This window comes from Heloderma suspectum, chromosome 2 (assembly GCF_057233095.1).
Source record: "Heloderma suspectum isolate Gila_16-S chromosome 2, 16-S_ref, whole genome shotgun sequence".
Lineage (NCBI taxonomy): Eukaryota > Metazoa > Chordata > Lepidosauria > Squamata > Helodermatidae > Heloderma > Heloderma suspectum.
The window spans coordinates 318,190,547-318,214,777 of NC_139459.1; the positions used below are offsets into that span (position 1 = coordinate 318,190,547).

A 24,231-nucleotide genomic window follows, 5' to 3' on the forward strand; every position below is an offset into this window, starting at 1 on the left:
TGTGTACCATTGAAAACTGTGGTCATATATATTAAGTACTTGCACTCGGTTGGTGGTGGGGGGGTGTTTCGTTTTTGTTCTTCATCTTATATATAGATGCTATATCTTCTCAGCTAGTCCAACATATTGATACAAATATGGCAAATAGTAAAGAAATATTTTTTATTAAATTTGAAAATGCAATATATATTGTTTCATTACAGATCAAAGTGAGAAATGTTATACATAGGGGTGGACGAAAGTCCCTTACCTGTCCTCGAAGGACGTTTGCGGTGGGGGGGAGGCGCTTCGCTGCTCCCCCCGTGAAGTTCAGGCCGGGGGGGAGGCTTCCTGCCTCGCCCCGGCCGAAATTCAGGCCGGGGGGGAGGCTTCCCGCCTCACCCCGGCCGAAATTCAGGCCGGGGAGGAGGCTTCCCGCCTCGCCCGGCCGCGAACGCGAAAGTTAAAAAAAAAAAAACAAAACGCCCCCTGATAGGCTACGTGACGATTCACGTAGCCTATCACGGCTAGATCTGCAAAGTCAGCCGTGATAGGCTACGTCAATCGTCACGTAGCCTATCACGGGTGACTTAAAAAAAAAAAAAAAGCGCGTACACTAATGGCGGCCCCTATAGGGAGCCGCCATTCGCGTTCCTTATTTAGTCGCTGTAGTCTACGTAAATGTTTACGTAGACTACAGCAACCAAAGAAGGAACGGGAATGGCGGCTCCCTATGGGGGCCGCCATTATCCGTACACACTTTTTTTTTTTTAAAGTCACCCGTGATAGGCTACGTGATGATTGACATAGCCTATCATGGCTGACTTTGCAAATCTAGCCATGATAGGCTACGTGAATCGTCACGTAGCCTATCAGGGGGCGTTTTTTTTTTCCCCTTTTATTGCAATGGCGGCGGCGGCAGCCGGTCAAAAGACCGGCTGCCGCTCCCGCCCCGCTTGAACACCCGCCGAACTGCCAGCCGGACCCGCCGCCGGGAGGGACATTCGGCGAAGGTAAGTCCCGTCCCGGGGTGTGTGTGTGCGGGGAGCGGGGGGGTTCAGAGGATTTCTCCCCGAAACTTGTTCGGGGGGCCGAACACGTTGGCGCTCGGCCCCCCGAAGTTTCGGGGAGAAATTCTCCGCCAACCCTACTTATACATCACAAACAACTGCAAGCCTTTTTGATAGTGGTCAGGGATTTCATGGTTGTTAATATCTTGTATGTTTGGGATACATACAGATTAACTGGATTTCCACAATAGTTCACTGCAATACAAACTAGCCTCCTTGTTTTACAATCATATGGCTCCATTTTAGCCCCATTCTGGTAATCCAGAGAGCTCTTAAACCCACATATATTGTTGAAATTTTTATTCAATTACATTGCAACCCTATACATTTCTCTAGTCAAAAGATAGCCCAAATGACTTAGTCCCAGGAAACTGAGTCTAGAATTGCAACCTGTGTGAATAGTGTCTACATTTTAAAGGGCGATTCATTATATTTCTCAATATATTCCATTTTCAGGGATGACATATGTAACTGACATATTAAGTGGGCTGAGGAAAATTCTCCCAGCAGCTATGGCTGCTTTGTTTTCAAAAGTCCAGTGGCTGCTTGTTGGCTCCATTCAACAACAACAACAACAACAAAAAAAAACAGAAGAATTGAGAATATAAACCAGAATCATAATCTGAGTTGTCATTATGTAAACTACAGAGTGGCAGGCACATGTCCCTTCGGAGCTTAAACCTGTAAGAAAGAAAAAGAAAAAAGAGAAGACCACTCAAATTCATATGATAGAAGCATTATTGATAAAGGATGGTTTTAATGTGATCAGTGGGGCTGTGCACCGCTTCAGCCTGAGGCCTGAACCCCGAGTCGAAGCAGGCAGCTTCAGGTCACTTTGAGCCCCTTCTGAGGCAAAGCGGAGGGGACACGAAGCAACCCGGAGCAGGTCAGGGGCTCTCCGAAGCCCTTGGTGTGCTTCGGAGCTTTGGCACCCCCGGCTGCCTCCTCCTCCACCTCCTCTGTTGCTGCCGCTGCCATTGCCATCCTTGCCTCCACCGCCGCTGTCCTCGCTGCCTCCACTGCCACTGTGACTGCTGCCGTCCTTGCCGCTGTCAACTCCTGAGGCCTGGATGCATATGCTGGCTCTTACTGCAGGGAGTTGCTATTTTTAAAATTGCAACCTTCGGGAACTTCCTGGAAGTTGCCATTTTAAAAATGGCGACTCCCTGCAGTAAGAGCCGGCACGCGCGTCCAGGCCTCAGGAGTTGGCGGCAGCGAGGACGGCAGTGGTGAGGCAGTGAGGACAGCGGTGAGGATGGTGGCGAGGACGATGATAGTGGCAGCAAGGACAGCGATGGTGGTGGTGAGGACAGCAGAGGAGGAGGCGGTGGCAAAGTAAGGGGGTTTGTGAAGGGGTGTCAGGAGAGGACCTGAAGCGGGGTTCAACATCTGAATCCTGCTTCGGGTTGGGGGCTGAGTTGGGTTGGCGCACCCCTGAATCTGCCTGAGCTGAATCAGGCCCACCTCCAAAGCCACAAAGCAGCTTCCAAGTTGGATCAAGGGGCCCCTGCACAGCCCTAGTGATTAGTATATGTCATTGCATACGTTTTGATTGCAAGACCTTCCTGATCTCATGTCTCTGTTCTTTCCACTTTCCTTTTTGTTCTCTTGGTTTATCTAACATTAATTCTGAAAATCTTCCATCTGTATCCCTTGTGTCTATGCTGTCTCTATTGCTGCTACCTCTCATGCAAGGAATTCTTCCTCTCCATATTCATCGCATTCCATCTTGATTCTTGATCTTTTCTAGCAATCTTCATTTACTCTTCTGTTACTTTTCATGCCACTGTGCTGTTTTTTTGCTCCTTTCTTTGTCTCGTCCCCGTTTGAGCTACTCTCTGTTTCTAAGGTTCATACATGTGTGATCATCTCTTGGTGACTGCGTGAGTGAACAGTCGTTACAGTTGTAAGTCCCCAGACAGAATTTTTATCTCACCCCTAACAAAATGTTTTTTGATAAACTTAGTTCACTTGCAGTTGTGTAGAAAAATAATAATCAGCTCTTGGTCCTGCACAGCAACTGGTAAAGTGCTTTTTCTCCCTTCCATCTCCCCTTCGCTTTTGTCTTGTGTTTTCTCTTTGATTGTGGGTCTGCAGGCAGGAACAGTTGCTATTTTAACCTATGCATAGCACTCAGTATATTTTAGGAACTTTTAAAATAGTAAATAATGAGGATTATTATGCTGAAGACTTTGATTTCAGTGCAGCCCAGTAACTGATTTCCACACAGCTTGTACAGCTGCAGGTTTTACTTACATCAGCAAGTTGCATCAGCCCCCTGAACATTCTATTGCATTTTTTTTCATGTTAATTGCTTTTCCATTTGCCAACCAGGCATGTTCAAGATTGTTCCTAGCTTCACCTGGTACTATGATATCAAGTTAGTGTTAAAGGTCTTTCTAGCTTTAGTTCTTCCCAACGGTCAAGGGACCACAGCAACAGCATTTTTCTGAGGTGGGGGATAGAGGGAAGTACTCACTTGACATGGTTGGAATCCTAATTTCCTCACTGCTGCTACCTTCTCCACCATCACTCACAGTTCTTATTTCTATGAGATAATCTTCTTCAAAAGGTACGAGCAGCTCGGCGGATGTATTGTTTGTCTCCAGTATATGCTTGGTGCTTTGTCGATTTTGCCTATACAAAATCTAAATATCAACGGAGAGAAGGACAGAGCTTGTTATGCTATTGTGGCTTGCTTTTGTAAGCTTTCTCCACATGGTGGGTTGTATTCTCAGGTCTCATGAAGTCACTCCACAGCATATTTTCAAGCACCCTGTGGACGCATTCAACAAAACATGGACAGCTCCAGTTGGTTTACAAGCATTCTCTATGGAGACTCACCCTGTGCAGTCTGAGGGGGTGGAGGGACATGTTCACAATGCCTGTCTGTCATTGATGCAGTGACACACCTATCTTACATCAATCTTATAATCCATCCACAGTGTAACAAGTACCAATACAACAATAGTCAGCGTTTGAACTATTACATGTACGTGCATGTAGTTAAGGCAAGCTAGTTTCTGAGAGCCAGTATCATATCTGGTCAGCTTTGAATTGTGTAATACAATGGATTATATCTGCAATAGAGTGAATCAACCTTTACAGCTTGCTGTATTATAGATGGCATCCCATGTGGAACTCAATTGCAGTTATTTCAGAATTGTAGTCAAGTGTTTTAAGCAGCTGACCAGTCATGCCCTACAACGTTTCTCCTGTGTGCATTTAAAAATCACAAGAAGTCATGGAAATTAAATGACTAAGTGAGAACAAGACGTTGGAAAGCCAATGTAGGAATAAACTAAGAACTCTACATTACCAAAAAAATGTATTAAAATTATGACTGGTATATTGTTCGCTTAATAATATAAATGTTAGCTATAATTGTAATTTTTGGCAGTATAAAACAGAACCTGTCATTTTTCCCCATATGTGGACGACATGTCCAACCACAGTTATCTATTGGATAGAAATTAGATGACAAATTAACCTTACTACAGAACAGAGACTGAACTTGAACCCAGCTATTTATTCTTATTTATTCAAAATAATCTCAACAAAGTTTGGGAAAATATGTGGTGACAGAAGTATAAATACTATATGCAAAATATTGGAGATCTGATATAACTCCAGGTCTGGAAAAATAGGAGAAACAGTTCTTTCATTATGCCACCATGGTCAATTTTTCCTGTTATGAATAAGTATTACAGAAGGTGGATAGAATGCCAATCTCTTTGTAGAAATATGACTCACTTTATATCCCCCTATTCCTCTGTGTGAGGCAGAACAGCAGCCCAGTCACCCAGCTGCTTGCCATGTGGGATTAGTAGCCATTTATGGGTCTGAGTAGGAGAATTTTAACCTTTTGTTCTGAACGGGCTGTAGGCAAAGGTGTTTCTTTAGGAAAACAATAACTCTTCACTGCTGGGGCATTAGGGGCAGGATATAGCTTGTTGTTAGGGCCTGGCACTCCATAGCTTTGTCACATCAACAGGCACAGCTGGGAAAAGGAGAGATATGAAGTACATTGGTGAGTACCAAAACAAGTCTCTCACAGCATATCAGTTTAAGGGAAACTCTTGGGCAATGGTGGCTATTTTGACCTCAGAGGGACTGACATTGTCAAGACTCCTTGGCATCCTTAAGGAAGGTACCAATGAGGAGCAAGAATCAGCATTGAGAATGCCTGCAGTAAGGAGCAAGGATTGATCTGAGGTTCTGCACCATCATTAAGCATCACTTCCTACCTCTCATCTTAGGTGTAGGTACTCACACTCACCGGGGGGGGGATTAAGTTTATTGATCTTGAGTCATACCAGTTAAATAATAAAATTATAGCCCTCCTTTCAATCCATAACTTGTGTCTCATGTCTTTATTCCAGATATGGGGACAATAGGAAAGTATTACCTGGGACAGACATAATTTAGGGAGCAATCCTATCGCCCCAAGACATGAGGGGCCACAGGAAAGCAGACATTCTCCCCTCTGAGGTTGGAGACAGTCCTCTGACCTTGGAAGGGGGAATCAGAGATTTGCCCCCACTCCCCCAATCCCTCGCAGCCCTCCAAGGTCAGAAAATCGATCTCGGAGAGGGGGGAAAGTGTGGGGAGGAGAAGAGACCATTCTGATGGGTGGGGAATGGAGAAGACTGGAGAGGCCTCTCCCAGCATCCTTCCCTCCCCCTCCAAAGTGCCATTACTAGACAGGTAAAGACACCCATCTAGCAAAAACAACTATTGGAGGACAGGGAGGTGAAGATCACCTCCACTGCTCCTCCTGCCCTGCCAGCTTCAGTCCAATGGGACATTGGATATATGGAAGCCTCTGATTTCCGAGGCTTCTTATCTTGCAATAAAAATACTGTGAGAAATGTAAAGAAGGAAAGAACTCACTCTTATTTCTGAAATTATTAATAGAATTATTGCTTGACTGAACGATACATGCAACGGAACAGATCTGGAACAGATGTGACACTGCAGAATCATATCTATGCCAGTCATTGTACAGTGTAAGTTCATGTAGCTTCTTTGATGAGAAGAGACACAGACAGAATATATCTTCTTTCCTTACTACACCTCCTTACAGCAACAGAAGAGATAGTGACATAGAACAGGCAGGGAGATAGGGCAGACTTTTTGCACATGATGCTTCCCAGCATATTCTGCTCAGCTCATGCAATGGGCCAACAGGAACAAAGGGATCCAGGGAGGAATCTTCATGGCAACAGGTTTAGTTCGCTCTCCACTTTGTTGCACTTTCAACTGAAGTTATCTGCTCCATCTGAGGACACACTGATCTGGAAAATCTGGATTATCCCAAAGCTAGCCTGGGGCTCTGGCACACAGCAGTTTACCATGAATTGTTTGGGTGGCTACTGGGTGAAGTCTCATCCATGTCATCATTTAGTAAGCCTGTTCCCTCCCTTCCACTCCCTCCTTGTTCTGCCCTTTCTGCTTTCTCTGGCCAGTGTGTGTGTTAGCACCCCTTGCCTCCCCAACCTATGCCCAAGTTCCCCCCATTTTTTTTTATTATTTTCCCTCTAAAAACACAGTAAGGCAATAGCGACAGGACTAAATGCACAGAACTTTGTTTTCATTTAACTTGGGATGGTGGAGTCATTGAGTGCAGTAGTTCCTTCCTGGGGGGCTTAGACCTGCCTGTTTGTGCCTTTCAAAGTACTTTAGAAGGTGCACCTAAAGCACGATTTCGCTTAGCCGCAACTGTGATCAGCACTATTCAGTGTCCCACTGGTGGTGTAGTGTAAGTTCTCTGTAGCGCTATAGCAAGTATATGTATTCCTGTACAAATGCGCTATTTTGTTGTAGCGCTATAGTGAGTATATGTATTCCTGTACAAATGCACTATTTGAAATAGCTTTTTAAATGCACAGTTGTGGAGTCCCACAGTAACTACTTTGGGAACTGTGATCCGGCCATAGCTCCCTTGCCTAGAGCAGCACATGGGGGCAGCATGAGTCTTCACTCCCTCAAGATGCTTTTACAAGTGGGAGCCTTAGCCCCTGCTCCCTCACTAACATCTTTAAATGTCCAAGATCCAATACACTTTATTCACAGGACACTGTGGTTGGTGAACCTGGAGTGCTTACTCTCGGTTCATGGTGGAGCGCTAATGTGCTATTTTGATGTTGCGCATTTACACCATACTTTTTTTTTTTTAAAGTTAGAGGCTGCCCAGCAGAGCACACCTATACTTTGTGGGGATGGCCACCAGAGTTTAGTGATAGGCAAGGGTATGTAAATGCCATGAGGTAGCTCAGAATTCCTGAACGGCCAGCAGCGAAATGGCAGAAACATTGGGGAAACACCTCTTGACTGGGGTGTCAGGGTGGACACTGAGCCCATAGAATCCCAGAGTAGTTCTGATGCTGAGGAAGAGCAGTCACTCCTTCGGGAGAGGAGCGCGCTCCTTTTTTCCCAGGACCAACAGCTGACGGAGCTTCCTCCCACCCACATTCCTAGTTTAGAGAGCAGTCCAGGGAGTGACTCAGCACAGATAGCAGACTGGGGGAGATGCGCGGCGCAGACGCAGAGAGCGGCGCCAAATGGTTCGTGCTCAAAGAACGGTTACGCCCAGAGGATCCAAGGGAAAAGGGGAGGGATTCTCCCTAGTCCTTATATTCAGGGGTCTGCCAGTAATTGCCCTTCAAACGGGGACCAACTGTTCTAACTTAGGGCATAGGGATGCTGCTGCTCAGATCTAGTTGCTACCTGTAGAGCTGTTAAGTTGTAAAAGAAGAATAAAGCTTTGAAAAGAATCCCTTTGTCTGTGTCTAGACTTGGCTACTGGATTAGACTGAGAGCCCTCCAAGGAGCCCTTGACACGGGGTCAGTGAGGTCACAGCCAGGTGAAAGACACCCCTGGGCAGGGCTACCATGTCAAAGTAAATGCAGAGGGTTGGTGCACACCACAACAGAAGTGAAGACAAGCCAAATTAAGGAAAACAATCAGACTAAAAGTAGTCTCAGAAAAACTTTTTTCTGGCACAAATCTCCTGGGTGGCTATGGGATGGCCACAACATCACATGCCCCAAATGACCTCCAAATGCAGCAAATTCACAGCAAATCCCACATGGGAACAACCCCTTGATTACATCCCCTTCCTGTACCTGACAGCTGTCATCCTATTTTTTCCCAAATTTCTCTGATTTTGTTTAACCTGGATATCAACATTGATAAAGATCTGTATGAAAAAGATCTTGCTATTTCAAATTTAATCTCTTGTCGGTAATTTTAGCCTAGCTCTTGCTGAGATGGTAAACCTGTGCATCTTCATACAAAAGACTAAGATTCACATAACTGAATGTTCTAAACACCACATACAGTATGCCTGCATGTAGAAAACTAATATGTCAGGCGAAAGGGTTCTAGCTTAGTGTTATTCTTGCAATGCTAGTTTTCTATGTGCAGCAGGGAATTTTTTGGGCAGTACCCAACACTGTCCTTGCACTCACTGGAATGACTCTTAGCACAGCAGGAAGCTACAGCTTGATAGTACAACCAGAAACTAGCTTAAACTAGCACTTACAGAACAGGACATGTCAGTGGAACTTGCAGAAGGGAGCTACACTGACTTCTTCTGTTCCAAGAGTGCTAGTTTGAGCCAGTTTTTGAGGCTGTGCGCTGGCACTAGCTTCCTGTTGCACTAGCAGTCATTCCTGCCTGCTAGCACGATGTGATTAGTACTGGCGGACTGCCAGCATTAGATACTGCCCTTTGTTTGTTTTTGTTTTGAATGGAGGAACTGCAGTCTGGAAAAGTGGTACAGTCTACTCACAGGTTTACCTCAATGATAACTACGCCTTTAACTAATGTGAGCAACAGCCTAGCATCATAGGATGTCTAAGAGAGCAATCCTATGGTCCCTGGGCGAGGATCCCAGGGATCATAGGATAGCCTGGAAGGGAGAGTCAGAGATCTGCCCCTGCCTCCTCCTGTGCCGGCTGCATCTCCAAGGTTGGTAAATCAACCTCGGGGAAAGGGGGGTTCCGGTGGGTGAGGAGGGGAGGAGACTAGAGAGGGCAGGATATGATTTATCTGGAGCCTCCTCCAGCCTCCTCCCCTCCCCCTCCAAAGCACTCTCGTTAGATGGGCTGAAAAGTCCATTGAGTGAAAATAAAGGAGATTGGAGGATGGGGAGGCAAAGATCGCCTCTCGCCTTGCTGGCTTTAGCACAGCAAAGCATAAGAATCTCAGAAGCCTCTGAGTTCAGGCAATTCCAAGCAGCAGTTGCAGTCCATAGGGTTGCCCTATGGGATGTGTGGCAAAGGTATGAAAGAGCTGTAAGATCACAGTGTTTGGCACCTGGCTCTAGCTGGTGGACCCTGGTCTTCTAGCAAAAACTAGAGCTGTGCACAAAATGTCCTCTCAAAATTCTCCACCCCATTCATGGACAGAGAAAGTGGGGGAGACTATTTCACCAACTTTCTCCAGTTGGAGGAGAAATTCTCCAACAGTTTCTCACAACTTGGGCTTACCACTGGCAAGGGTTATAGCACAATTTCCTAAGGGGTTTTATTTTTTGTCCTGCCACTGCAAGCCACTGAGATCCATGGCGGAATTCTCTGACATCCCTAATTGAATGTAAATGGTTGAAAATAATGGGGAAGAAATTTTCGGCACCCCACTAAGAAAAACAAAGTAGATCTTAGAAGCCTGGTTTACTCTCCTCTGATGTATAGTGTATAACAGGGATGGGGAACACGTGGCCCTCCAAATGATGTCAGACTGCAGCTCCCCTCATCCATCCCTCACCACTGTCTATGTGGGCTAGGGCTGATGGGAGTTGTAGTCCACCAACATTTGGAGGGCCACACATTCTCCACCCCTGGTGTATAGAACCTGGTAACAAAGAACAGCCTTTGCATTCCCAAACTGAACTGCATTCACTCATCTCCCTTGTGATCCAAGCCTCTGCATAGTCTTTTGTGCAATATTCCCCTTTCAAAATAATAGATTTGTGGCACCATTATTCACATAAGACTTGTTGACATTTTGTACTTGCTTTCACCACTAATGTGGAGACAGTTTAGACACTGACAAAGTTACTTATTTGGATTCACTGGGATCTCAAGATAGCCCACTTTTATTATCTAACTGCCCATCACACATTCTTCATGCTGCAAACATCAGTGCATTCCATTTCGTAAACAAACTGAAGGAATAAAAGATTGTGATTTAGAAGAATAAAAAAACCAACATTAATACCTTACTTAAAATACACCAGTCGTGACATTTACCAGGAGTCTTTATGACCAACTTACTTTGTAGCCTAGCACTTCAGACTCATTTTCCATTGTTTTCACATGTTCCCAGTTCAAGCATATCTTTGAATTGGTCAATTTCCAGGCAATGTTTGCTGGGCGTTGGCTTGGTGCTTTAATAAAAGATAAGCACAATATTAATTTCCAGGCTGGAATTGCATGAACAGTTACCATCTTAGTAGTAATGTATGTTTGATTCAGGTTACTGCTTAAAGGCTCTTACTACAATTGCCTTTATATGTGAGGTGAATTGTATTCATAATCAGGGGGGGAAATCAGTGATTTGAAAACTGCATTAAGAAATGTAAACCGATTTCACTATTAGACATTGTACATACAGAGGCCACAACTGGGGTTGCTGTATGCTTTTACCACCCAAATGCTGGGGAGATGGTTCATTAAAGGTTTCACACTCATTCACACACCCTTTGGCCTTCAATACCTCGCAGGCCAGAAGCCACTGCTGGTGCTGACCAGCTTCAGTGGGGGCAAAAGTCCCTTAGTTTCCTCTTCCACCCATGGCTTTCTTCTCTCTGCTGTGAACCTGGCAGCTTTTATGCATGCTTGGCCCCAGGCGGCCTGCAGATAACATCACCCCCTGTCATCTCCAACAGGTGGAGTAACACAGAACCATCGGTCATGAGGGCAAGATAAAATCATCCAGCAGGCTGGACGATTCCCATTGGTGGCCACTAGTCTTTATTCAACTAGTCCCACTTTTCAAAACTGTGAATAAAGCGTTGAATCAAAATGAACTTCTCTAGGAGAAGTTAATTCACAAAACTGATTCACACCCAATGTTCCCGAGTTACTGGGCACAACCCTTTATAACCTGATGTTTGGCCCATTGTGCCACACAAAGAAAGCATATAGAACTGAGTATAAGAACAATCGCACCCTTGCAACATCATGAAACACTGGAAGAAAAACACCCTCCGCCCTGAAGTTGCACTCCTGCAGAAACTAGTATGCAGTTGCAGCAGACCTAGGGAGAACTGCTCTCTGATCACCCTCCAGACATCATTTCCAACATGCTGCTAATCAGTGTGTCCTGTTCAGGAGAAGAAGGGGAATGCGGGGTGGGGGGATCCTTTTTTAAAATAATCTACCCTCAGGCTCTGGCTGCTGGCCCTACCACTGCAGCTTGGAAGGGAAGGGGAAAGTATGCTTTGGTGGGTTGTGGGCTTGCAGGTAATGCAGATGGGATGGCACAGGTAGTGGAGACTTCTGGGAACAGGTCAGTGAGAGCCAGGAACTTGCTTTCAGCTCTGATTTTACCTGAGGTGGAGGAGAAATTGGGAAATGGATTTTAATAAGCCTCCATAGCTATTTTCAAGGCCTGAGCCTGACCATGTTTGCCAACATCTCTACTGAAAACTGTCTTTTACATCCCCCACCCGTAAGTGCTAGTTCCTTCCTGGGCATGCATGACCCTTCTTCGGATCCTGGCCCACGTGATGTTGATACTAGACTACTTTAAATCTATCATTTCAGTCAGAGGTCTGTATAAACAAAAGGCACTGATCTCTCTTTATTTTATAAAGTTATTTAGAGAGCAATCTTATGGTGCCTGGAGAGCATCCAAGGGACCATAGTTTCCCCAGAACCTCGGAAGGGATACTCTGGAATCAGGTCCCTCCCCCTGCCCCTTTGCTCATCTCCTCACAGACACTCTGGAAAGAACTGTGGTGCTTGTGTTCTGAGGTCACAAAAGCAGCCTTGGAGGACCTTGGAAAAGTCTAAAAGGGGGCTTTGCGGTGGGCAGGGAAGGGAGGGGAGAGGCCAGAATAAGAGAAATCCTATGGCCTCTCCAGCCTCAGCCCTTCTGCCAGCAGTGTGACTACTCTAGAGGGGCTCAGAGCCTGTTTAGAGGAAAATTTACAGAAAGGAGGATGGAAATTGCCTCTGTGTCTCTTCCTGCCTTGTGAGCAGCAGCCCGGCAGGGAATTAGATACTTGGAAGCCTCCCAGATTGGAGGCTTCTGTCTAACAAGAGCGCAACCCATAGGATTGAGCCCTTGGAAATTCAAGACATATTTCTAAGCTTTGCTTTTATGTAAAAGCAGAAGGATTTTGATAAGACAGCAATGAAGGAGAAGATGAAAAGCAATTAAAACAATTCCTTTTTGTCCATATAAAGACTGACCACAAGTTCACAGCTGGAAAAAAAATGAAAACGAATTATAAGCAGATTTCGTTTTACTCTCTCCAAAATTATACAGTACATAATTCTACATATCATTGTCCAATGAACAGAAAGATAGAACTGACTGATAGGATACCTATTTGAGCCTTTTGAATCTTAGAGCAGATCCTCCTGGCATAGGATAGCCACTTACATTGTCAAAAAGAGAGAATTCATCATGCCCAAAGAGGGCAAACAAGGATAGAGAAATGCAAAAAATTGCATGTGCTAATTTATAAGTATAAATGCAAATTTAGAAATAATTACTCCAATATAAATGGAAATACAATACATCTCACCATAGCAGGGAAGACTGTGACAAGGTGACCTGTGTGCCTTGCTAAGTTGCTATGTCTGCTGTTCAGAGATGCTAGCTGTTGATGAGCAACTTCAAGGGCCCTGCTCTCCCTTCTTACGGTTCTTTATCTTTCAACCAGACTTGGACTGGTCAGCCCTTCAAACAGAGGATGCCTTCCAATAGAGGACTGTCCTCTGAAAAGTAGCATATACGGCCACCCTATTCTTTCATAATATAGGTCAATGACAAAACTCCCCACAAAATGCATAGTCAAGTGCCCAATTTTATTTAAGATCCATTTAAAAATTCTGCTCAAGCAGAGAAGCTGGGACACCCCCTGCAGTGCATCCCCACACCAACATCACTGCCTCCACAAGTTCAGCTCTCCCAGCCTGCATGCATTCAGTACAAGGTCTATGCATAGGTATGTGACTGGGGACACTGACTGATTGCATGGAGGAATGTATCTGTATTCAGCTGAACTTGTGTAGGCTCCCTGTGAAGAAATGCTGTGTACGAACTGTTCAGGTTTTAATGTTGTGCCACCTCTGTCTGGCTATGAAGCTGATTGGTGGGAGATTCAGGACAGAAGAAAGGAAGGACTTCTTCACACAGTGCATCATTAAACTATGGAATTCGCTACCACTGGTTGTAGTGATGGCCACCAATTTGGATGGCTTTAAAAGGGGGTTGGACAAATTCCTGGAGGAAAAGGCTATCAATGGCTACTAATCTTGATGGCTATGTGCTACCTCCAGTACCAGAGGCAGTGAGCCTATGTACACCAGTTGCTGGGGAAAATGGGCGGGAGGGTGCTGTTGCACTCATGTCCTACTTGTGGGTTTGCTGTGGGCAGCTGGTTGGCCACTGTGTGAACAGAATGCTGGACTGGATAGATACTTGGTCTGATCTATCATGGCTCTTTCTTATGTTCTTACAAGCCTAGCCTTGGTACCGTGTATGGAGCCTTAAACAATTGTGGTTGCCTTGTGTTACAACAACTTATGAAGGGAAGGCTTTAGGCAGTTTAAGACATTTAAAGAGGAGAAGTTACATTTGTTTTGATTGGTCAGGTGGGTCAACAAAGATGACTGGCAGTTAGGAATTCCACGAGGAACATGATTGGCCAGGATTTTTTTTTAAAAGGTAGGGAGAATCTGTTAAAGACAAAACAATAGGAAGGTGGATGACAGAGATTTGGGGGTTACTGATAGTTGAAGGATGCAGTGCTCAGACCAGGGAAAAGAGAAAGCCAGTATAAGATAACTCTTTTCTAGGAAGACCTGAAATCTGGAGCTGGTGGCTCTGGAGAGCACAAGGCCTGGCTGTGAGCTGGTTGTACTTCAAGCAGGCAGTAGAACCCAACATCAGGGGGATCTAGTCAGAAGTCTGACCAGAAGGAACTTCAGCAAATGATGATGTAGTATCATCATCATAAGCTGGCTGGCTGAGGTGGCCTGGGAGAGCCAGGGCCTGCAGGAGAAGCCACCACCACCACCGGGGAAGAGGCGTGCCTGCTGCTGCTGGGCCTGCTGCTGCCACCGCCGCCACCGCCGCTGCCACCACCACCACCACCAGGCCTTCCCTGTGGACTCCTGTTTGGCATTATTTTTAAGGAGATTTTTAACTGTTTTGTTTGTTTGTTTTGTTTTGTTTTTTTGGGGGGGGATTTTGTTGTGTTTTTAGGGGTGGGTAGCCTGCCTGATAGGTGGGAGCGAGGGGGCATGTGTCCACCTGATGGAGGCAGTGGGGGGAGTGTTGGGGGCCAGAACATACCGAGGCTGGGCGGCAGGCGCTGGCGGAGCGCTAGGGGCAGGCCATGCCAGGTAAGGGGAACAAGAGAGAGATGTGTAATATCTGTCCCCTGCTCTGGGCCTGTCCAGAGCCAAAGGATGGTTGGGGGAGGCGTGACCCCATCTTCTGGCCTTAGTTTGCTGCTCTGCAATGCCAGGTCTGTTACCCAGAAAACCTCCCTCATCCATGACATGATCCTGGATGAGGGTGCAGACCTGGCATGTATTACGGAGACCTGGCTGGCCGAGGCTGCTGCTCCAACCCTTGCAGCCATGTGTCCAGCTGGATTTTCGTATGCACAGCAGCCGAGGGCTGGGGATCGGGGAGGGGGAGTGGCTGTTATCTACCGAGAGTCCTTGGTCTTCACCAGACCCTCTCTCCAGGAGACCAAGGTTGCTGAGTGCATGTACTGGAGGTTGGGCCCGAAGGGCAGTCTGGGGATTCTGCTCGTGTACTGTCCACCCCACTGCACAACTGACTCCCAGGCCAAGGTGCTTGAGGTGGTCTCTGATGTGCGTGTACAGTCCCCTAACTTATTGGTGTTGGGGGACTTCAACGTACATTTGGAGGCTATCCTCACAGGAGCACCTTGGGACTTCATGGAGACCATGGCCTCCTGGGAGATGCACCATATTCTAACTGGGCCCACCCATGTAGCCGGTCATGCACTAGACCTTGTGTTTGTTTCTGGAGAAGCGGGGAGTGATCTGGAAGTCGGGGGTATATCCACCACCCCCTTGTCATGGTCAGATCACTATCTGGTGACGTTGGACTTCTCTGTTCCACAACCCCTCCGCAGGGGTGGAGGACCCATTAAAATCTTATGGCGTCTTATGGATCCGAATGGACGTGCTTGGGGATTCTTTGAACGTGCTTGGGGATTCTTTGAACGTGCTTGGGGATTCTTTGGGGCACGCCAATGGCCACTCAGTCGAGACCCTGGTGGGTGGCTGGAATGCCGCAATCACTGGGGCATTAGATCAGGTGGCTCCGAAATGCCCTCTCCCCCTGAACAGGGCTTGGACTGCACCATGGTTCAATCCGCGGTTACGAGCTCTGAAACAGGAGGTGAGACGGCTAGAGCGCCGGTGGCGGAAGTCTCGCTCCAAAGACGATCAAACATGGGCTAGAGCTGTATCTTCAGCCTGTCACGTGGCGGTGAAGGCAGCAAAAAAGGAATATTATGCTGCCTCTATCGCATCTCCAGAGTTCTGTCCCAGGAGGCTGTTCCAAGTGGTCCGGAGCCTGGTCGGTCCTGTGGCTCCAGAACCACTGGAGCATTCTAAGGCCTCCTGTGAGGCCTTGACAAGGCACTTTGAAGATAAAATTGATCAGATTAGGTGTGTTACTCTGCACACTGTGGATACAGTTAGTGAGCAAGAGGCGGCCTGTGGCAAACCGGTTTTGTGGGATCCGTTCCAGCTTCTTCCTCCTGATGAAGTGGACAAGGTGCTTTCATCTGTACAGCCGACCACCTGCTTACTTGATCCTTGCCCATCTTGGCTCATTATGGGCTGCAGAGAGAGACTGGGTGAGGGGATCAGGGCGGTGGTGAATGCCTCCCTTGAGGAGGGAGTGATGCCATCAGCCCTCAAGGAGGCAGGGATAAGACCGCTCTTAAAGAAGCCCTCCTTGGATCCTCAAGTTCTGAACAACTTTCACCCAGTCTCAAATCTGCCATTTTTGGGCAAGGTGATTGAGCGGGTGGTGTCGGTGCAGTTGAAGGTACACTTGGAAGAAACTGATTATCTAGACCCAGTTCAGTCGGGCTTCAGGCTTGGGCATGGGACAGAAACGGCCTTGGTCGCCTTGGTAGATGATATGAGGAGGGCTCTGGATAGGGGTGAATGCTCCTTCCTTGTTCTCCTCGACCACTCAGCGGCTTTTGATACCGTTGACCACGGTATCCTCCTGGACCGCCTGGAGGGGTTGGGCATTGGAGACACCGTATTGCGGTGGTTCCGGTCCTTCCTCTCCAGCAGGTACCAGAGGGTAGCACTGGGAGAGGAGGTTTCGGACCCGTGGCCACTTACTTGTGGGGTGCCACAGGGTTCCATCCTCTCCCCGATGCTATTTAACATCTATGTGAAGCCGCTGGGGGCTATCATCAGGAGGTTTGGGGTGCAGTGTCATCAATATGCGGATGACACACAGCTCTACCTCTCATTCAAATCTTTACCAAGGTTGGCTGTAGAATCCCTGTCCAAATGTCTGGAGATGGTGAGTGGCTGGATGGGGAGGAATAAGCTGAAGCTGAACCCTGACAAGACTGAGGTACTTTTGGTGGGAGACAAGAGGAGGTTAGGGGATGTTGACATGGTGTTGAATGGGTACGGCTGCCCTTGAAAGACCAGGTCCGCAGCCTGGGGGTCATTTTGGACTCCCAGCTGTCCATGGAGGCTCAGGTGTCAGCTGTGAGCTGGACAGCGCTGTATCAACTCTATCTGATAAGGCGGCTGCGCCCCTTCCTTCCCAACCATCTGCTCCCATCGGTAGTACATGCCCTGGTCTCCTCTCGTTTAGACTACTGTAATGCGCTCTACGTGGGGTTACCCTTGAAGACGGTTCGGAAACTGCAGCTGGTACAGAACGCGGCGGCTCGCCTGATTAAAGGCAGCCGCCGGCGCGATCACATCACTCCAGTGCTGAAGGAGTTGCACTGGTTACCAGTTGTTTTCCAGGCCAAATTCAAGGTGTTGGTTTGGACCTTTAAAACCCTATATGGTTCCAGCCCAGCCTATCTTAAGGAGCACCTCCAGCAGCACCAGACAGGCCACTTAACAAGATCAGCCTCAGATGGCCTTCTCTCTGTCCCATCAGCCAGGACAGCTAGACTGGTGGGGACGAGGGAGAGGGCCTTTTCTGTGGTGGCCCCCACTCTGTGGAACTCCCTCCCTAGGGAACTCTGTCATGCCCCCTCTTTAATGAGCTTCCGTTGTGCATTAAAAACATGGTTGTTCAGGCAGGCATTTGGGGTGGGTTAGGGTATTTTAGAAAATGTTTTTATTGTAGAATTTTATTGTTTTAAACTGTTTTATTGTATGTTTTACATCGCCCAGAGTGGCTGGGTGACCAGCCAGATGGGCGATTAATAAATTTAATAATAATAATAATAATAATAATAATAATAAATCCCAGTAGCCAGAGGCAACAGGAGGGGCTGAAGGCAGATGAATACTGTTGTACAGCATCCATTCCAGGTTGTGAAGGATAGGCTTGGATGAAGTTTAGGGAAAATGGATCAGAGTGAAAGCTACTGAGAGCTTAATAATAAAGTCTTCCCTGCTAATAAGTACAGTAACTAAGGGCGCAATCCTATCAGGATAGGCGGCTGCCTCCGAAGTTGGAGGAGAGGAGACTGCCTATCCAATGCAGGGTGGGCAGAGTGCAGAGGGGATCTTCTCCTCTGTGCTCTGGCTGCCCTGCATTCATGGCTAGGTGGCCGATTTTGTCTGGCTAGCCACAGAACTTCGGAGCAGGGGAGGGGTAGGCCAGGATGATGCATAGGAAATGTTGTACCAGCACTCCACACTCCCCAACCCTTCCTGCCCCTGAGAACACCCCCTTTGGCCATGCTCCACACTGCTCATCTGAGTGCAGAGCCTGGGGATGATTGAGGGAGGGGGAGGTGGTGGTTTTCTGGGAACCGACCTCAGACTGTGGGCTTCCCAGAAACCAAACAATCCCATGGCTATCTAGCTGCTGTCTGGCAGCCATAGGATTGCGCCCTAAGGATACTGAATTTAAGTACATTTAAGTATGCCCACCCTATAATTTGAACAACACCATTTCCCCTTAAGCACAAAATGCCCCTTAATAAACCCCTTAGTTTAGTAGTTCAAACTGTCCCAAGTGCTGGTGCCCATCTCATGCCTAAGCCTCTTACACCAGCTACTAGGAGGTTTTAAAGTATTCCAGGAGAACACTTGGCGATGGAACAGGGTCAATTTGTGGAAATCTAAGTACAGTGCCAGGGAGTTTCATAGGACCTGAAATATAAAAGCTAAGTATGTTTAAAGTAGCACAGAGGGAAGCTGTATCTCCTTGTACAGAGAATTCCCCATATGTGGTGGAAATGGCGGGACCATATTTCCCACACTTCCCCTTTAAACTTGATTGTGCAGAGGCTGGAAGACAGAATTGGCAACATGGGGAGGGGGTGCATGGCTCTTGCTACCGCCCATTATGAATGCTGGGAGGGGGATTTCTGATTTCTGATTTTTTTCTTAAAGTTCTAAAAACTATTTTTTATTGTTGTTGTTTATTTGGTCAGTCGCTTCCGACTCTTCGTGACTTCATGAACCAGCCCAGGCCAGAGCTTCCTGTCGGCCGTCGCCACCCCCAGCTCCCCCAAGGTCGAGTCCATCACCTCCAGAATATCATCCATCCATCTTGCCCTTGGTCGGCCCCTCTTCCTTTTGCCTTCCACTTTCCCTAGCATCAGCATCTTCTCCAGGGTATCCGCTCTTCTCATGATGTGGCCAAAGTACTTCAGTTTTGCCTTTCATATACTTCCCTCAAGTGAGCAGTCTGGCTTTATTTCCTGGAGTATGGACTGGTTTGATCTTCGTGCAGTCCAAGGCACTCTCAGAATTTTCCTCCAGCACCACAGTTCAAAAGCATCTATCTTCCTTTGCTCAGCCTTCCTTATGGTCCAGCTCTCGCAGCCATAGGTTACTACGGGGAATACCATTGCTTGAACTATGCGGACCTTTGTTGTCAGTGTGATGTCTCTGCTCTTCACTATTTTATCAAGATTTGTCATTGCTGTCCTCCCAAGAAGTAAACGTCTTCTGATTTCCTGGCTACAGTCAGCGTCTGCAGTAATCTTTGCGCCTAGAAAGACAAAGTCTGTCACGGCCTCCACATTTTCTCCCTCTATTTGCCAGTTATCAATCCAGCTGGTTGCCATCATCTTAGATTTTTTGAGGTTGAACTGCAACCCAGCTTTTGCACTTTCTTCTTTCACCTTCGTCATGAGGTTCCTCGGCTCTTCCTCGCTTTCAGGCATCAAAGTGGTATCATCTGCATATCGGAGATTGTTAATGTTTCTTCCAGTGATTTTAACTCCAGCCTTGGCTTCATCAAGCCCAGCACGTCGCATGATGTGTTCTGCATACAGGTTGAATAGGTAGGGTGAGAGTATACAACCCTGCCGTACTCCTTTCCCAATCTTAAACCAGTCCATTGTTCCATGCTCTGTTCTTACCGTTGCTACTTGGTCGTTATACAGATTCCTCAGGAGGCAGACAAGATGACTTGGTATCCCCAGCCCACCAAGAACTTGCCACAATTTGTGATGACCCACACAGTCAAAGGCTTTAGAATAGTCAATAAAACAGAAATAGATGTTTTTCTGAAATGCCCTGGCTTTCTCCATTATCCAGCAGATATTGGCAATTTGGTCTCTAGTTCCTCTGCCTTTTCTAAACCCAGCTTGTATATCTGGCAATTCTCATTCCATGAATTGCTGGAGTCTACCTTGCAAGATCTTGAGCATTACCTTACTGGCATGTGAAATAAGTGCCACTGTTCAATAGTTTGAACATTCTTTGGTGCTTCCCCTTTTTGGTATGGGGATATAAGTTGATTTTTTCCAATCTGTTGGCCATTCTTGTGTTTCCCAAATTTGCTGGCATATGGCATGCATCACCTTGACAGCATCATCTTGCAAGATTTTAAACAGTTCAGCTGGGATTAGTGATGTACGAAAGGGACTTACCTGGTCCCGCAGCTTGCTTCGCGGTGGGGGGGAGGCGCTTCGGTTCTCCCCCCGAAGTTCAGGCTGGGGGGGGAGGCGCCCCGCCTCGCCCGGCCAAAATTCAGGCTGGGGGGGAGGCGCCCCGCCTCGCCCGGCCAAAATTCAGGCCGGGGAGAAGCGCCCCGTCTCCCTGGCCGCGAAAGAAAAAGTGAAAAAAAAAAACCGTGATAGGCTACGTAAAGATTAACGTAGCCTATCACAGCTAGATTTCCAAAGTCAGCCGTGATAGGCTACGTTAATTGTTATGTAGCCTATCACGGGTGACTTTGGGAAAAAAAAAACTGTGTACGTAAATGGCGGCGCCCATGGGCGCCGCCGCTTGCGTTCCTTATTTGGTCCCGGTAGTTTACGTAAAGATTTACGTAGACTACGGCAAAAATAAGGGCAACGCTATTTGCGTTGCCCTTATTTTCGCTGTAGTCTACGTAAATCTTTACGTAGACTAGCCGGGCCCAAATAAGGAACGCAAATGGCGGCGCCCATGGGCGCCACCATTTGCGTACGCGCTTTTTTTTTTCAAAGTCACCCGTGATAGGCCACGTAATGATTAACATAGCCTATCATGGCTGACTTTGGAAATCTAGCCGTGATAGGCTACGTTAATCGTTATGTAGCCTATCATGTTTTTTTTTTATTATTTTGTAATGGCGGCTGCGGCAGCCGGTCGGAAGACTGGCCGCCGCCCCCACCCCCGCTGAAACGCTGCTGGGACCCGCCGCTGGGAGGGACATTCGCAGGAGGTAAGTCCCATCCTGGGGGGTGGCGGGGGGGTGGCGCAGAATTTCACCACCAATTTCGGGGGGACGAATGAGTTGGCATTCGGCCTCCCTGAGATTCGGGGAGAAATTCACGGCCATCCCTAGCTGGGATACCGTCATCTCCTGCTGCCTTGTTATTAGCAATACTTCTTAAGGCCCACTCAACCTCACTCTTCAGGATGTCTGGCTCTAGCTCTCTGACCACACCGTCAAATCTATCCACAATATTATTATCCTTCCTATACAGATCTTCTGCATATTCTTGCCACCTTTTCTTGATCTCTTCTGCTTCTCTTAGGTCCTTGCCATCTTTGTTTTTGGTCATACCCATTTTTGCCTGGAATTTACCTCTGATGTTTCTAATTTTCTGGAAGAGGTCTCTTGTCCTTCCTATTCTATTATCTTCTTCCGCTTCCGTGCATTGCTTGTTTAAAAATAATTCCTGATCTCTTCTGGCTAACCTCTGGAATTTTGCATTTAATTGGGCATATCTCCCCCTATCATGGTTGCCTTTTGCTTTCCTTCTTTCTTGGGCTGCTTCCAGTGTCTCAGCAGACAGCTATCTTGCCTTCTTGGTTTTCTTTTTCTTTGGGACGTTTTTTGTTGCCGCCTTCTGAACAACGTTGCGAATTTCTGTCCATAGTTCTTTCGGGACCCTATCTACTAAATCTAGTCCCTTATATCTATTCTTCACCTCTACTGCATATTCATGAGGAATAATTGTGAGCTCATATCTAACTGATCTGTGGGTCTTCCCAATTCTCTTTAGTCTGATTCTAAATTGTGCAATAAGAAGTTCGTGATCTGAACTACAATCAGCTCCAGGTCTTGTTTTTACCAACTGCATAGATGTCCGCCACCTTTGGCTACAAAGGATGTAGTCAATCTGATTTCAGTGTCGACCATCTGGTGAAGTCCATGTATAAAGTCATCTCTTAGGCTGTTGGAAGAGAGTGTTTGTTATGCACACTGAGTTGTCTTGGCAAAATTCTATCAGCCTATGTTCTGCTTCATTTTGTTCTCCCAGACCATGCTTGCCTGTAATTCCAGGTGTCGTTTGACTACCCAGCTTAGCATTCCAGTCTCCTGTAATGAAAATAACATTTTTTTTGGCATACTATCCAGTAGGTGCTGCAAATCCTCATACAACTGATCTACTTCTGCTTCTTCAGCATCTGTGGTTGGGGCATATATTTGGATCACTGTGATGTTAAATGGCATACCCTGAATTCGAATTGAGATCATTCTGTCATTTTTTGGATTGAATCCAAGCACTGCTTTAGCCACTTTATTATTAATTATGAAGGCTAGTCCATTTCTTCTGTGGTCCTCTTGTCCACAGTAGTAGATCTGGTGGTTATTTGATGTGAAGTGGCCCATTCCAGTCCATTTCAGTTCACTGACACCCAAAATGTCTATATTTAATTTTGACATCTCCCCAATAACCATCTCCAATTTACCCTGGCTCATAGATCTTACATTCCAGGTTCCTACGGTGTGTTGATCTTTAGAACATCAGATTCGTTGTTCATCACCAGCACCATCGGCTGCTAGCCAGCCTTTCGGCTTTGAGCTAGCTGAGTCATCACATCTGGGGCTAGTTGAACTTATCCTCTGTTCCTCCCCAGTAGCATTTTGACCATCTTCCAACCTGGGAGTCCCATCTTCCGATGGTATATTGACATATCTCTGATTGTACTGATCCATGTAGTTTTCATGGCAAGAATACTGGGGTGGGTTGCCATTTCCTTCCTCAGGGATCGTATTTAGTCTGACCTCTCTGCCATGACCTTCCAATCTTGGGTGTCCCTTCATGGTTTAGCTCATGACGTCATTGAGGTGCTCAAGCTCCAGCACCATGACAAGGTAACAATCTCTTTTGCTGAAGATATAATACTGTTGTTGTTGTTCAGTCGTTCAGTCATGTCCGACTCTTCGTGACCCCATGGACCATAGCACGCCAGGCCTTCCTGTCGTGCGCTCTTATTACTATTTTAAAATAAGAGACATAAGTGACCCTGTTAATGGTTTGTTTAACAATTCAGTTACCATTTTGTAAGAGAGGACTGTAGGTCCAATTTCAACATGTCATAATAGTGAGCACTAGAACTGTGAAATGCTAACAGCACAATCCTATGCACTCAGACTTAAATCCCACTGTGTTCATTGGGCATACTCACTATTAAGTGTGTTGTAGTTGCAGCCTAAAATATAAAGTCTGAAATGGTGGAATCTATATGAAGCAAAGTTCAGTTTAGTCTGCAGCTGGCACGCTGCACAAGTAAGAACCACAAGCACTTTGGAAGTTAATATTTTTTTGCATGGATTCAGAAACAGGAGTGATTCTCACTTCTATAGCTCTCCCTAAAATATAATGAATGGATTTGTACTTAGTGTAAAGCTTGATTTTTACAATATGTTTTTCCTTTTTACGACACATTTTTTCATGTCAACTCCTAGGATATATATTCTCCTCTCTTCCCTGATGATAATGTATCCTTGAGTATAGGAGACAGCTAACACTGCTGAGATGGCTCAGAAACAGATCCCAGACATCACCATAGATCTGTACGTGTGGCAAGTGGACAGGTGGCAACACTGTCAATTTTCATGCTCCTAGCATCGCGACATCCCCCCTCCTCCGCACCCAGATGGGATGTGTATGTAATAATCCCTTCCTGGTATCTCTATCCATCCTGAATCAGGAATAAAAGATGGTGGCTACTAACTCCACACAAACCACTGGACTTAAGACTTCATCCAATGTCATTTTCAGATATGCAAAGACGACTCCATGGTACTACCATATCTGAAAACATGCTTAATATACATCATTCTAAATTGGATATGTGCATGATGAGGTTTTGGTAGGAATGAGCTGCTTATACAATTTTACCTGCATGGTAATGACTCGTTTGTCTTAAATTTGCGTGAAATTACTGCTGTATGGGAAGGGCTTGATGCATATCCTATCATCCTTATCCCATCCACTCCCTCTTTGATGTGCACTGCGTAGAAGAGTGTTTATAAGGACTCTGCATGCATTAAAAATAAATAACCACAAAACACCCTTTACCTGTGCATTAGTGGCCACCTCTCCATACG

The 24,231-nt window shown here is 46.5% G+C and overlaps 1 protein-coding gene across 1 annotated transcript in view; it reads right to left on the minus strand.

Moving 5' to 3' along the window:
* Positions 1-1,576: 1,576 nt before the first annotated feature.
* Positions 1,577-24,231, minus strand: part of CNTN6 (contactin 6) — a 247,999-nt gene continuing 225,344 nt past the window's right edge. The window contains 4 exon segments of the mRNA XM_084840343.1: positions 1,577-1,615; positions 1,618-1,730; positions 3,529-3,697; positions 10,332-10,444. Coding sequence (XP_084696469.1) covers positions 1,577-1,615; positions 1,618-1,730; positions 3,529-3,697; positions 10,332-10,444 — 434 coding nt within the window.